The sequence below is a fragment of the Necator americanus genome, chromosome X, assembly GCF_031761385.1.
Source record: "Necator americanus strain Aroian chromosome X, whole genome shotgun sequence".
Lineage (NCBI taxonomy): Eukaryota > Metazoa > Nematoda > Chromadorea > Rhabditida > Ancylostomatidae > Necator > Necator americanus.
The window spans coordinates 35397328-35412918 of record NC_087376.1 but is presented as its reverse complement, the minus strand read 5'-3'; the positions used below and the strand labels follow the sequence as shown (position 1 = coordinate 35412918).

Here is a 15591-nt window from a genome sequence, read left to right as displayed (position 1 = left end):
AGGGAGGAGGAGTTTGATGGGATATGCATGGTGTCAAAGAACTCGAACCATTTTCAGGCCTTTGAAAAAGACGAGTTTGTCGAAACGTTAGACCAATTAAAAAGTTTCACCTAAACCTCGTTGGCATAACAAGGAAACATAAATACACTATCAAATTCCGAGGTTTCAAGAAGAGAGGACTTGGAGACTGTAGTGACTGTTTTTTTTACTTAGTACAGTTTGTATTTGTTTGTGGCTTTCTCAGAAAATTTCAAGCACATCCTCGTTATTAACTGAGATATTTATTGTTTTCAACCGGTTTATATTTACAAGTAATTTAGTATGTTTCAGTCGTTGGTTTCACTTTTTTGTTGTAAACGGAAACGTTCGTCCAAAGATCCAGTGGTGATAGAAGCGAGGGCCAGACTTGCATTTGCTATTTTTGCTTTAAAGGCATCACCCCACGAATCTGTGGTGGTGCGGATTTCAGGTGGAGTATTCGTATAAAGGATGGGAGACTACGGAGAGGAGGGTGATTCCGTCCATTTCTTCCTAAAAAAACGTAAAAAACGGCCCGGAAGATACGGCTTCATTCGTTTTGGCGCACCATTTTGTACAAGAGGTTCGATTGGAGCGCGCCAGTCTTGTGCGGCGCCGCCTCTTCCGGGCCGTTTTTTACGGCAATTAGCAAGAAATGGACGGAGTCACCTCCCTCTCCGTAGTCTCCCATTCCGTATACGAATACTCCACCTGAAATCTGCACCACCTCAGATTCGTGGGGTGATGCCTTTAACGATATCTTTGATTCCCTACTGGTATAGCCTTCGTGAGTTTTTAAAGAATAATTTTCTACTTTATGTCGTTTTAAAATAAAAAAAACAAAGTAATATATCTAGATACCGAATGATATCCATAAATATGCAACCACGTTCCATGTAATGCTTAGACGAATAATGGGATATCCTTCCACTGTACCGCAGACAGGAGATTTTCCAAAATCAGGAGTGGGCTCGGACAACTGATTTTGTTGCTGAAAACATCACTCCATGTAGGACTTCTGAGCAGTTATTAGACAAAATTACCCGCTGATTATTTTGTGGGTGGATTTCTTTAGCACTATCTGTTTTGAGAGTTTGAGCGAATATAAGGTTTTATGCGGTTCCTTGGTGCCGTCAAAAAGTTTCCACCTATGGAGCAAAGGTATGCAAAGTTTTCACTCAACTGCTCGCAGCTGACCACGTGGATATCGAAGCCAGCGAGTGGCCTTCAGCGCGAGACCGTGCCCAGCACAGGTCCCATCGCGTCTACCGTATATTCGATGGAAGCTCCATTGAACGCATTTTTTAACTATAACATAACAAGTACTGCGTTTAATTGGACTTTTAAACCAGTCTATCAGTAATTGCAGCCATGCATCCTTGGAAGAAAACAGAACGAAAAGCTGAAGAGTCTTTTAAAAATTGTTAACAGAAAATTTTGTGGAGAGTCAAATAAGGAAATCTATTTTCAGTAGCAGTCGAAGCAAGTCGTATTGAGCAAATGTTACACTTAAATCTGGTTAACGTAGATTTTTCTTATAAATTATATGTTTTATTCCATAATTTTACATTATATTTATAATTCTATTTTTTAAATAGAGTTATAAATGATCTTATGATTTGGATGGTACACTTTTGCATCGCATTGCTGATATTATTTTGATATTTTCGATGGATCATGAAAAATTCTTTCCAGTGCAGTTCTCCATATTCTACTTGACAAGGGCGACTACCGTAGACGACGATGTTCGTGCAGAATGGATTCTGCGTACCGCACAGTTTGTAACAGGACCTATTGTAATTTCGATGATTTTCGTACAGCAACCGTATCACGTGGCTGTAGTCGTCGTTTACAAGTTACGAAGGATGAGCTGCACAAATGCTCTAGCACTTCCTACCACTACGCAGCCGAATGTCTTCACACTTCCTGTCCGCAACCCTGACCGGATCAACCACCGCTGCTGATCTATCCGCCAGCAGTCCCGAGTATCGGCAATCTTGGACACGATAGAATCTCTCAATAAATAATAACAAAAAAGTAAATTTGATCGCGATTTCTAAACTAAAATGGAGTCTACCAGTTCTCGGAGGCGTTCATGTTGCGAATAAGTACATCCAGCAATTAGGTATCCACATAAAATAGAATCCCAGTGGAATTTTATGATCAAAAATCAAATACTAAAGATGAAATCTATGATACCGATAATACTTTCGTACTTGATTTCGTTAGAGGCACTGTGTCACGAAACTGGCAATGTCGGCGTTTCTGTGGGCAACTATAGAGTTGGGGTGTAGATTACGAATGTCTCGTATCCCCGTTCAATTGCCCCTAATCGTCCTGAAGCAGCGCGTGGGAACGCCCTTAGTTAGTGAGAGGTACGTGAAAGCTGCGCCACCCTCATACTTGCGCGGTTTTATGCGCAGCCAATTCGTTAGTTTCACTTGAAGTTTTACTTGAACAGGCAAGGAGACCTAACGAATCTTCGACTGCTCTCTCGTGGACACGGTTCATACGCAACGATGGCGTCTTCTAACGTATGTCGAAGGAAAAAAACGCCGTTTTTCACCGTGTTTTTCAAGGCGACTAGAGGCAACTGCGCAGGGCCACCCTCATACTCGTGATCTGCACTCCGAACTCTGTATTTGCCCACAGAAATCACAGCCTCGTCAGCTACTCTGTTTCTAACGCGTAGTCATCCAATAGAATGTATTACGCCGTACAACAGCAACTAGAGGCTGATATAGAACGGCTACTCAGTCGTTTGTACTATGAGTTTGTGGGACTCACACTGAGGGATGCATTCCGTTCCAGAGACTTTTATAATACTGGTTGATCAGCATCCACCTTCTCTCAACGCAAAAGAGAGACCCAGTGAATTCATAAGCATCTCAGACAACGCTGAAACACCAATTTCTGGTTGGAAAGGCTGAGGCTCCTTCTTTCAAAGGAATGCTCTCTTTCTAAAGCTTAAAACAATTCAAAGAGGGTAAGCTGAGCTCTAAAAGACTCTTCAGAAGGTGAATTCATTCAAGATGTGGACTTTAAATTTTGCAGAAAACTATGCATGAAATGACTGTTCGACTTTCAATGAATCTCGGCATAACACAATGCTGCTAACTGGTTCTGTTTTGCTACTAACTGATAAGTATCTTCCTTCTTTCATTGCAAAACGGAGATATTCCACATTACAGGCTCTGAAAAAGACAATTTGCCAATGGAGTGAAATAACAACCTCATCTGCAGCTCATCAAAAAAATCATATGCTTGAATGGCTCCATTTTGTTCGCATGGTTGACATTTCTTAGCGGACATCGGGATCAAGTGAAAACAAAGTCATCGAGAACAAGTTGCGATCCGATCGCTGTGCAATTATGCGTCTCCTCATCGCTCAAAGCAGCGTGCTTTCGGCTTTCATTTTCTTCGTGTAACTCCATCCTCCTTACAGCGGCAATTCATTTTCATTTAGTTTTGTCAGTTATCCTATGGAGTCGAGACCGTGTTATTCTATTCTCATCTAAAACGCATTCAGTCGTTCTTGTAGAAATCCATCAATGTTGAAATCATCATAAAATTCATAAAAATGTTAAATTATCTCCATTTTCTCACAACTGTGTACCATCCCACAAGTGATCTTTCTATCATTTTATATATGCAGTCTAATTGCTTCAACCATGTAGAAAGAACATTTTGCGACCATACACATGTTATGAGGTTTCGTCTGTTCCCGGACCTACTAGAACCCTTTCTTAGCTCTCCTGATTCTAAAAAAATGATGCCTGTGAAAAAATAAACGAAAGAAGAAACACCAAAGAGGTTGTGCATATAGCCTGAATTTCTCGAAACACATCCTTTTCTTGAAGTTTCTTGTCGTTGACAACAATACAGTGTTATGAAGTATTAATACAAAATATAATATTAACGAAATATTTTGACGAACACTACGGCTGCGAAAAAATAAGTGGAGATGTAGATATCGAAAGCGAAGAACCATAAGAACTGATCCGGAACCTAAACTGCTAAATACACCTAGCTTGAACTTTTAGTTGAACGGTCAAACTTAACAGAGTCTCGAATGTTGGCGCTTCCTTCGCACAACTTCTACAAATACACCCGAATGATAGCGGTTCACTACTTTCATTACTAATGAATAGCAATAGTTTTGTAAGTATTCGCTTTTCTACACAGCTAAAAATACTCCTGATCTTGTGCATCAGCTTCTTCTTCGCTTACTCGGACACCCACAAGGGAGATAAACGGGATGACACGAAGATGACAAAATCTGTAGAAAAAAGGCGACGTTTTGGAGAAAAAGAGAATAAGGCATGTTGAAACCACATAATTGTTTATATATACATATACATGTATATATCATGCTATATGATAACGGGCTTAGTCTGTCACGTGTGTGTGTGTGTGTGTGTGTGTGTGTGTGTGTGTGTGTGTGTGTGTGTGTGTGTGTGTGTGTGTGTGTGTGTGTGTGTGTGTGTGTGTGTGTGTGTGTGTGTGTGTGTGTGTGTGTGTGTGTGTGTGTGTGTGTGTGTGTGTGTGTGTGTGTGTGTGTGTGTGTGTGTGTGTGTGTGTGTGTGTGTGTGTGTGTGTGTGTGTGTGTGTGTGTGTGTGTGTGTGTGTGTGTGTGTGTGTGTGTGTGTGTGTGTGTGTGTGTGTGTGTGTGTGTGTGTGTGTGTGTGTGTGTGTGTGTGTGTGTGTGTGTGTGTGTGTGTGTGTGTGTGTGTGTGTGTGTGTGTGTGTGTGTGTGTGTGTGTGTGTGTGTGTGTGTGTGTGTGTGTGTGTGTGTGTGTGTGTGTGTGTGTGTGTGTGTGTGTGTGTGTGTGTGTGTGTGTGTGTGTGTGTGTGTGTGTGTGTGTGTGTGTGTGTGTGTGTGTGTGTGTGTCAAAATTCCAAGAGGGGGTGGTCCACCGGCGTCGAATTGGTGAGCCGTAATTTCGTGCGGATGTTGTGGAAGGTAAATGAGACGTTGTAACCGTTTCATATCCATGTCCACTGCATCTGTTGCATTGTACCCCTGACACCTCCGCGCATCCATTTCCTTGCACGTTTGCCTCAAATTGGTAGTTTGCCTTCTTCAGAAAGTGGAAACATCCACACAAACGGCTGTTTAAATAGTATCCAACAATTTAAAGGATCTGGTGTGGAACTTATCTTTTTCAAAACGATGGTGTTGTTCAAGTCATTTTATGTTAAAACATAATTCTGTGATAACTGTTGAGGGAAATCAGAAGGAACACCCATAATTCGAGTAATGCTTTTAAATTGTACTTATTTAGATACTTAGATGGCCCGTCTTCACTAGACCTGCGGGCCCCAGCATCTCTTCCACTCGTTTCGTTCCCTCGCCATTGTCATCCAAGATGTTCTCAAGCTTCGTGAGTGACGTTGACGAGGTCTCTGAGCCGTATCCAGCTGAGCTCTCAGCTGGTCTATCCGTGCAGTGAACACGTCACCCCATCTCGTTGGCGGTCTCCCTCGGGGGCGTTTGGGATCCACTCTAGCGTTCTTTTAGTCCATCTATCGTCGATTCTTCTCATGATGTGACCGGCCCATCTATGTTTTGCTTTCGATACATATTCCGCTGAATCGCGAAGACGGGGCATTCCTCTTAAGTCGGCTAGGTGTTGTGTGCGCCGGTTAAACTTCAGGAGACATCTCTCAAGGGCTCTGTGGGTAGTAAGTAGCTTCCTAGACGTGGCCGCGGAGTCTGCTCACGTCTCCGCTGCGTAACAGAGCGCTGGAAGGACTGTCGAGTCGAACAGATGGGCACGAAGATCATGGTCCGTCAGTTGGTCCTTAGCTTCCCTGACGGCTGCGAATGCTGCCCACGCTGCTCTCATTCTTCTATTCAGTTCTTTCCTCAAGTCGTTTTCCATGTTCATAGAACGTCCGAGGTATACGTATGACGGAGTTTCCACAATTTGGGAGCCTTCAAGTTGTACTCCTCCGTCCTCGCAGTGGGCGCTCTTCATGAACTGTGTCTTCTTTCTGTTTATCCGTAGTCCTATTTTCTTCCCTGCTTCGTTCAGTTCCTTGAGCATTGTTTCTGTTTCATTGGTACTTCACGAAAAGAGAACGATGTCGTCCACAAAACGAAGATTGGAGAGGAATCTTTCACCAACACACATGCCCTTTTCTTCCCAAGAAAGTGATTTCATTATGCATTGCAATGCAGCCGTAAACAGCTTTGGCGACATAGTATCGCCTTGTCGTACCCCCTCTCCAATGGGTGTGGTGAGAGGGCGGTGGAAAAGCTGTATCCTAGTCGTGCGTCGATCGTAGCAATTGGCTAATGTCCTCACATACGACGCGTCCACACCTTGATCGATCAGCGCTGACAGTATTATATTCGTTTCTACGCTGTCAAAGGCTTTATCATAGTCGACGAAGGTTAGAACAAGGGGCAGGCGGTATTCCCAGCAAACCTCTATGACCCTCGACACGGTCTGGATGTGGTCCAAGCAGCTAAACCCCTGGCGGAATCCAGCTTATTCTTGAGGCTGGGCTTCATCCAGCGTCCTAGATATGCGCAACAGGATGATCTTAGTGAATACTTTGTATAACACGCTCAGCAAGCATATCGGTCTTTAGTTTCGAAGGTCCTCTCGGTCTCCTTTCTTATGGATAAGAACGGTTGCGAGGTCTTCCACTGGTCTGGGATCCTTTCTTTCTGAAGGTAGGATATCATGTGCGCTGCTAAGATTACATGAAGCGGATGGTCACAAGCCCGGACAAAGTCTGCTGATATAAAATCAGGTCAGGTCCGGAGGCTGTGCCAGGTTTCATGCTCTTGATAGCGACTCGTACTTCCGAAGGGAGAATCCGTGGTGGAGCTTCGCCAGTGAGGATGTTCGGGCTTGACACAGGAGTTGATGAACGGTTCGAGTAGAACCTCTCCGTAATGATTTCCATCTCACGACGAGAAGACGTGCGAGTCCCGTCTTCGCTCAGCAAGACTGCTAGCGGAATATTACTATATATTACTTCAAAGGTCCTCCTACAGCGCTTATCTGCAGTTAGTATTTGCTACTAACCGCTCAATGTGCGATGCATTCGGATCAAGCCACAAAGCCCTTCTTTTTTCCAACAGTTCCTTAGTGGTCTTCGAAATTCGATCCAAGTTTGTCGTGCGCGGCTTCAAGGCACGTTCAGCACAGGCTCGTAATCCTCTGAGCAGTATCTCGTAGTCCACGTTTGGGTCCTCCTCGATGTGCCAGTCACCTTGGGACAAGGAGTCCTCGAGTACGCAATCGTCTCAGACGACTTTTTTTCTCCTTCGTTGCCGATAGCAGATGTTTTCGTGTGGCTAAGTCGTATTTTCGTACGAAAGAGACGGTGATCAGAACCACTACAAAAGGATGGTACTACTGAGACGTCAAGTAGACACCGCCGCCGGTTGGTGGATATGTGGTCGATCTCCGCACGTCAACGCGTCAGTTCTACATTCAGAGTATTCAGCCTCAAACATTCCTTTGATTCCAATATAATATAGATACAATTTAAAACTTGGGTTTAATTACCTAGGATTTAGCCGGACGTTCAGACATATGTATGAACGTATATCTCAACTATCTTCGAGGAACCAAAGGATGAATGTTTTCCTTTGAATAATTTAGGTAGTAGCGGTTGAGAACGTCTCGGTCTCAGAAGATTCCACAAAGTTGTGTTGTTGGAAAGTGATCTGCGTTACAACGAAAGCAAAATATATAGAGCAAGCTACAGCAACTTAATGTAAGATGTAAATGATAATAGTGAAGTCGCTGGCGTATTTGTACGTGTATTCTGTACTGGCCAGATATGGCAGATTGACGTGATTCCGAGGTGTCCGTAAAAGTTTGATTTCCACCGTATTCTCTCAGATAATTACAAGTTTCGAATCGCGATACATGGTTCTATGCGAGCTAGCAGAAGATTCCGTGGCAGTAGAACCAGGAGCCATTCAATTGCAGAGTAATGGATGCATTTTGTGAAGGGATCCGCATCACAAAACTTCTTTTTGGTCTTTACTCCAACATGAGAAGACACAAGTTGGCGGAATTTCTTTCTGGATTCTTCGTCTCTATCGATTTTCAGATAATATAGTTATATGAGAAGCCCCTCGGTATCTCTTGTGGAAACGTATCATGAAGATAAGACGAGCTGGACAGTGGTCAGAGTTGAATGCAACGTCCTAAACAGCTCTAGATTTTCCCACATCCGACTAGGGAGTGTTCATCGTCAGAACCTAGTCGAGCTGAACTTTGAGACTTCTCATTTTATGCTCGCTGTTCTTCAGGCAACTGAAAGGTCGACCTCTGCTACGTAAGCTGATGGTGTCGGTGATGTCTCCTAAACATAGAAGCGTTTCTGACAATGACCATTTGCTGGCTGTGTATTCCAGACATTAACGCATTGTATTCGTCATAGAAGGCGTACCTTTTGTTGTCCTCAGCACAAATTTCCAGAGTTTGTGCTGAGGACAACAATCACGATCCAGAATTTATGTCCTTTGCGATCTCACAGTCATACAAAGGCGCACCTAGACGACGCTGAGCCAAATTCTTCAACCAGATTGTTGTAATCGTTCCTCACAGCTATCGCGCAGCTACCTGTTTTGTTCTCATCAGCATCGTTGCAATATATGGTGTAATTTTCGATTCTGATGATAGGACAATCTCTCACGCGTGCTTCCTGCAGTGCAGCAAAGAGCACACAGAGATATCGCAGAAGCCTAGACAGGGCGATTTGTTGGAGTTCACTCGATAATGTTCTGCAGTTCAGCGTGACGAAACGAGTGGTTGTTGCCAAAGATCCCATGCTCCCTTCAAGCAGTTGACCTTTCAGGTTATGGGCTTTGGCGATGTTCTGGACGACAGTACCTTTTGCAATATATGGGAATCTTCTGGCAGATACAGGTTGTATACCTCGTGGGTTCTTCACGTTTAAACTCGAATGCCTGATTACGTTAAGTGGGAGAGGGGCCACCACCAGTAGCTAGCAATCAGACTTGTAAAGGCGGGCTTATATAGGGCCGCGCATACAGATCTGATTTATGTAATTTCCGTTATATAAAGAAAGTTATTTCGGAGAAATGCAAAAAAAAACATGCAGGAAAATACTGCCATGGATTAAAAGTAGAACTCCACCAGTACTCGGCAACATGATTTTTATAGAGGTTCAGCTTTACACCCTTATGTTCGAAAACGTCGAAAATGTTGGCGTGCCAATTTTTATTGTAGTGCTAGTAAAAATTTCTCACCTTAATGCACCTATCTGGCGGTTAGTTATACTTTGAAGACGTTTATATATTTTTGTGAGTGCACAATTTTTACATCAGATGCTCATGCTCCCCTCAAGGTCGTTCCATACAAACAAACTCAGTTAGTCACCTCCTAACAATATAATGTATTGTTATTAGTTCCTCAATGTGTTCTCCAAATATGTACCAAATATTTGCAAGAGATTGAATAGGAATTAAGCAAGCGGATAAAAGAGTCGATTTTCATATTTACCTATCTTTGTAGATATCTAGCAAAGTTTACTCAAGTTGATTCCAAAGACAAAAAGTAGCTTCGTCCAATTTCCAGGATCAGATGAGCGATTTCGAGTGGTATCATGGTATCACAATTCTCACTCTTATCTCTATATTGTGTTATATCAATTACGAAGATCCGTTCGACTTTCCTGAATTTCACGGTGACGATCTCTGGGACGACGACTTTCTCAGACAATGCATGATCCCAATAAATGAACCGTCAGGTAAGACAAATTTCTTTACCTTTCTCGTCCAGTCTTAATAGATGCAGCTCTTCAAGTTCATGTTCATGAAGAAGTTCTTCGTGATTTTACTTTCTAGGACTTTCCTGCTATACCTATCGCGTAGAGTTCGAGATTGTGAAAGTCGAAGTGCTTAATCTTGACCCCATCCTACTTATCTATCATCAATTTGCAAGCAAGCCAGAAATAAAAAGATTTTTAACGGATGCCGAGACAAAAGAGATGTTTTCCCTCGTGAGTATCTCCTACAACACTAACACTACCCTTTCCATGGGTCAAAACAAAACGCAAAAAAGCGACTGACGTCTCACCTACCGTACCACTTATTAATTGCAGAAAGTTTATCGTGGACATGGAAACGAAAGCGTTACCAGGCATCGCCTAGCAAATGGGACTAGTTTTGAGCATGAGGAAGGCAGAGCCGTTGGAGCACTGTTTCGAAAAATGAAAAAATCAATCCCGGCAGTGGATTTTGGAAGTAGTGAGCTGTGGCAGGTGTGAAACGCTTTAAATAATTCTTTTAAGAAATTCGTGTATTGCATTTAAACTTGCAAATAAGTTGTTGATGATAACATCTGAAAGTGTAATAACATGTGACTTGTTTTTTTTTGTTTTAAGGAGTTTAGGAAATTTCTGCAACGTTCCAAATCAACTTTTTAGAAAATGGACTGAGGTGGAGCTTTGTGCATTGTACATGCATGTTTGATGTCGTATTTTTTTTTGGACAAACTTTCTTTTTGCTCTTAGTGAGTTCGTAGTTTTGGACATTAGCTTATGGACAGCTTATGAAAAGGAATAAAGAACATCATACTCTAACACGTCATAGATACACAGAAATTCAAACGGAGTGCATGAAACTGGCTTATAGTTGCTGACTTATTCACATCTCCCAGGGTCCGTGAGAGGGTAAAAGGTACGAGTTCGACAAAAATCGTTCCTTACTTTCACTGAAGACATCTCTCAGGAGGAAAATTTCATTTTAAATTTTGACATAGATATAAGTGTTCTATTTCTCTTCAGTTTCTTACTTCAGTGAATGTTCTATTTCTGTTCTCTTCTCACATAAACATGCTGAGACTTTTTCTTGACAAGGAAATTCTCTTATATCAATCGGATACCTCAGAAGGGATAATTAATAGCTAATCACAAGGCAGGACAAATTTTGAAGACATTTTGTCAAAAAATGTGTCATGGTTTAGTTGTCGCCAATACGCAGTGAAAAGCTCTGCAAAAAAAGCGATTTTTAACTATACGAACTTGTTGCTACCAAAGTAGAGCACAGGCACAGCTTCTCGAATCTTCAAAGAAAAGGATTTAAGTCTAGAATTTGCGTGGTGAACATTCTCCCAGCTTTTTAGGACCTCTAGCAGATCCAATCATGGGTTATAAATGACAAATTGTGGAAAAATTTGGAGATGCCACCTATCTTTATCTTCAGCAAACATAAAATTAAAGGTATCACTCCACGAATCTGAGGTGGTACGGATTTCAGGTGGAGTATTCGTATACGGGATGGGAGACTATGAAGGGGGGGGGGGGGTTGATTCCGTCCATTTCTTCACAATTGCCGTAAAAAACGTACCGGAAGACACGGCTTTAGGCGTACTGGCGCACTATTTTCTACAGGGAGTTCGACTGGAGCGCGCCAGCCTTGTGCGGCGCCGCATCTTCCGGGCCGATTTTTACGGCAATTAGGAAGAAATGGACGGAATCACCCCCTCTCCATAGTCTCCCATCCCGCATACGAATACTCCACCTGAAATCTGCACCACCTCAGATTCGTGGGGTGATGCCTTTAAACAAATAAACAAACAAATATTTCAGGTTCTCTCATACTTGCCTGGAGGACACTATGTACCTCATCACGACTATTACGAATATGAATCTGAAGACCACTGGGATCAGATTATGAAGGACTACGGAAATCGTTTCGCTACTGTTCTTCTGGTCCTGAAAACAGCAAAAGAAGGCGGAGGTTCATTCCAACCTAAAGCGACACATTAGGATAATAAATAGCAAAGCCCAGTTGATAACACCAAGATGCTTTCAGAAACTGTGTATCCTCTTCTTCAAAGGACAATTACTCCAAAGGTCGGAGACGTTCTCTTCTGGACAAATCTAGACCGACAGGGAAAGGGAGTGAGAAGTTTTTTCCTAAAAAAGCATACAAAGAAGGACCAGCATGTGCATGCACGTGGCATTTCATGGCGTTAAATACTTTTTTCGTTATCAAGGATGGCTTCAGTGCAACTATGAGTGCTTTAGTGCTATAGCACTTTGCTAGGAAGAGACGATAATACGAATGCTATGAGTTGGATTATGACTGTTCCATAAAAGATTATGCTCGTTTTAGTCCTGACATTTTGATACAAAGCTTCTTACTAGGTCGATAAGGAACTCCTTTCGATTCTTGACCGATACCTATAATGTATCATGTGGGAAGTGTATAAAATTCTGGAAGCTTCCCAGCAAAAGATACGCATAGCCGACTACCATTGAGCGTACCCCTTTAAGCGTGATGTTAATTCCACGAAGCAGTTTCCAGCCTTCATCTTCTATGAATGACGCCGCGGCAGTGGAGCGACGTCGGCAGTCTGCGACATCAACAGCGCCTTGGGGGAAGGACACCACTACCATCACTACTGTCCACCGCTGCTTGGCTTTGGAAGAGGAGACACTGTTTTTGAAGACAAGCACCGGTCGGGACGCCTCCACACGAAGATTCGAGGGAATACTGTATTGCGAGCTGCTCCCACAAAGACACACGTTCATCGCTGTTATTCACGCCACTCAACTCCGGAAACTCGCAAAAGCTGCTCGGAAAAAAAGTGGCCGAAACATGCTTCGGTGCTTCTCCTTAATGGTAACGCGAAGCCCCATTCAGCTAAGAAAAAATCGGAGTGCTAGACTAGATACTGGAGATGACCTACCTCCTACTTTCCTGACACACCCCTCTCTGATCACCACTTACTTCTCCTTTTAGGACTTTCTTGACTGAGGAAACCTTCACCTGGTTCGATGACATTCGGTCGCTGACTTTTCCGACTCCCAGCCTCTCTATTTCTGGGAGAAGGGCATCGCTGATTTGCCCAGTAGATGGAGCACTGTAGTGACCAACAAACGCGACCATATTGTTGATTGATTTCCATTGAGGATAGAATAATACAAATACAAAAAGATACAAAATTGACAAGGCTTTCTCGTCAACCTAAAACAATACAGCCATCACATGTACACCTTACGTGGGTACCACTATACTTGTTGCGATACTTGCCACTATACGCTAACCAGCACAGTGGGACCAAACTAGCGAATCTGTTATTTCGTTATAGCGAGGTGAGTTGTCTTTCCCGAAAATTCGCTTCTATACTCCGGTAAAGGGTCACGTAACCTTCAAAAAAAAAGTGGGAAAGAAAATGAGCGAATCTCAGGTGCTCCTTTAACAGAAGTATCACAATGTCTCTCTGCTTCTGTAGTGGCTGCTTCTTTTCTGATAGAATTTCATGAAACCTCTACTGTGTGTGCACATGCAGTGCGTAGTTGAACAAAAAAAGATTTTAATAATATTTTAATATTTTTAAGTGGAATCTCCTTACTTTTTTGAACTTCCATTTGCAGAATGTCAACTCTCTTCATGGTGCTTGCCCTATCACCGACGGAGAAAAAATTGCTGCTACTCTGTGGATTCGTGAAAGAGATCAACAAATGATGGGCAGCAACGATGGGAGCAAATTGTTCGACGTGAACGAACTAACACAACCGGAATTTGAAGATGCATGATCACTTTTGGTTCTTAGTGAACATTTAACTAATTTGAATTTTAAAAATGTATGGGTACAAACGATTGTCTCGTAAGCTCACAGCATTACTTAAAATATTGAATTAATTAAAATTATAAATGATCAAAAATTCAACCTAACTCACGTGGTACTGGTCTGCTACGTTACCAGATTGAAGACATGAAATCCTGACGAAGGCGAAACGTCAGCTGTTAATAAAGATCGACACCAATCTTTGCTGCAGCTCAAGCAAATCAGTTAAAGACATCACCCCACGATTCAGAGGTGGTGCAGATTTCAGGTGGAGTATTCGTATACAGGATGGGAGACTACGGAGAGGGGGGGTGATTCTGTCCATTTCTTGCTAATTGCTGTAAGAAACGGCACGGAAGATGCGGCGCCGCACAAGACTGGCGCGCTCCAATCGAACCTCTTGTACAAAATGGTGCGCCAAAGCGAATGAAGACGTATCTTCTGGGCCGTTTTTCACGGCAATTAGGAAGAAATGGACGGAATCACCCCCCTCTCCGTAGTCTCCCATCCTGTATACGAATACTCCACCTGAAATCTGCACCACCTCAAATTCGTGGGGTGATGCCTTTAAAACTCTGTATTCAACACGCGAAGACTCAAGGACCATCTAAGACGTAACCTGGTTCAAGGTTTTTGAAATACTCAGTTCATTGAACATAACTTTCTTCGAAGTAGTACTTTCAGTGTCTGTTTTCCGTACTGACATTTTCGTTGTGTCCAGTGTGAGGCATGTTCGACGCATCCAACTTCAGACGTTGTAACTTGAGCGATCCTGCAGGACCGATGCTGAGACTCAGTGTTCTAACAACATGTGTGTGCATTCGTAACATTTCGCTAGGGTGAGTCTAAGGGTACTGTGTATTTTGGAACACGCATTGATCAGGGTACGCTGGTGTTACGACCTTTTTTACATTCTCGTCAATGTGTAATGTTGTCTCGAAAAAATTCACGACTTCGAGAAAATCATTAGAGAAAAAAAGCATTGACCGAGAAGAGGTGCAGAGTTTGAAGTTTGGTTCCGGTGTGCGCAGCTCGCAACAATTTTTGCGTAAAGTTACATACACTGGACATTGAATCATTTTGGAGTTGTGAGTTTGATTGCTACCTGCTGCTTACACTGAATGTAATCAGGGATTTGAGTGTACGCTCACGACTCGTACGAGCTGTATAACTTACAAAAAGTGTTGCTGTCCTGTAAAGCCAACACCTAGGTGTAATACCTGGAAGGAATGTGGTAGAGAGGATTGACTGTCGCAGTTGTCACACGGGTCTTTGTAGCAGTCGAATTCAGTGGATATTTATTTTCTCAATTTTAGTCCTCAAACTTGAGTAATTAAACCCATAGCACACAAACACGATCGCGCGATTATCACGAAGTCCTCAGAAAGATTAGATCAAGTGGAGCAACGCAAAGACCAAGCAGAACCAAACATATGGGTGAGCTCAACCGAGTAAGCATAGGAAACCTTTAACGAGAAAACTACGGTAAACAAGATGAAAAGAGCCGTCGGGAAAGCAGTAGCTTAATGCGGAAGCAGTGCAATGTCGATCCTCGGCTTGTATACCGATCCGCGTTCTCATGATATTTCGAAATCCTCGGTTCCCTTGCCGTGGAATCGTCAGCTGTTTCTTTTTTAATCCCTCTTCTGCAATACCTGAAATCTATGATAACTCTCCAATTCGCTAAGCTGAACTGCCAGAGACTTTCTAAATTTTTACTTATTCGCTCTCAACAGTTTCGTGTATATAAAATAATTTCATATAGTTCAATTTATAAATTTATATTTTATATAGTCACAACTTGTAAAATTCAATTATTTTTTGCACAATTTCGTTGTTGTACCAGCTTTTGAAGAATTTTTAAAGAGTTCTTCATAGGACCAAGTCCTCTGAGTCACACCAGATGGATCGATTAATTGATCAGAGTCGATTTTAATTCTTAAAGGCATCACCCCACGAATCTGAGGTGGTGCAGATTTCAGGTGGAGTTTTCTTT

General features: G+C 42.6%; 4 protein-coding genes across 4 annotated transcripts; 2 read left to right on the top strand and 2 right to left on the bottom strand.

Annotated features, from left to right (window-relative positions):
• Window positions 1–1688: 1688 nt before the first annotated feature.
• Window positions 1689–1982, top strand: RB195_026445 (uncharacterized protein; the record flags this gene model as incomplete). The annotated part of the gene is made up of 1 exon (XM_064215002.1): window positions 1689–1982. The coding sequence occupies one exon, from the start codon at window positions 1689–1691 to the stop codon at window positions 1980–1982; it is 294 nt and encodes a 97-aa protein (XP_064070883.1).
• Window positions 1983–5738: 3756 nt separating this feature from the next.
• On the bottom strand, window positions 5739–6068 carry RB195_026444 (uncharacterized protein; the record flags this gene model as incomplete). Its single annotated transcript, XM_064215001.1, has 1 exon — window positions 5739–6068. The coding sequence occupies one exon, from the start codon at window positions 6066–6068 to the stop codon at window positions 5739–5741; it is 330 nt and encodes a 109-aa protein (XP_064070882.1).
• A 661-nt stretch (window positions 6069–6729) lies between these two features.
• On the bottom strand, window positions 6730–8823 carry RB195_026443 (uncharacterized protein; the record flags this gene model as incomplete). The annotated part of the gene is made up of 3 exons (XM_064215000.1): window positions 6730–7000; window positions 7062–7248; window positions 8616–8823. The coding sequence occupies 3 exons, from the start codon at window positions 8821–8823 to the stop codon at window positions 6730–6732; spliced, it is 666 nt and encodes a 221-aa protein (XP_064070881.1).
• A 776-nt stretch (window positions 8824–9599) lies between these two features.
• Window positions 9600–13563, top strand: RB195_026442 (uncharacterized protein; the record flags this gene model as incomplete). The annotated part of the gene is made up of 6 exons (XM_064214999.1): window positions 9600–9765; window positions 9863–10017; window positions 10120–10278; window positions 11608–11758; window positions 11834–11922; window positions 13402–13563. 6 exons carry the CDS (start codon window positions 9600–9602, stop codon window positions 13561–13563), a joined length of 882 nt encoding a protein of 293 aa, XP_064070880.1.
• Window positions 13564–15591: the final 2028 nt, after the last annotated feature.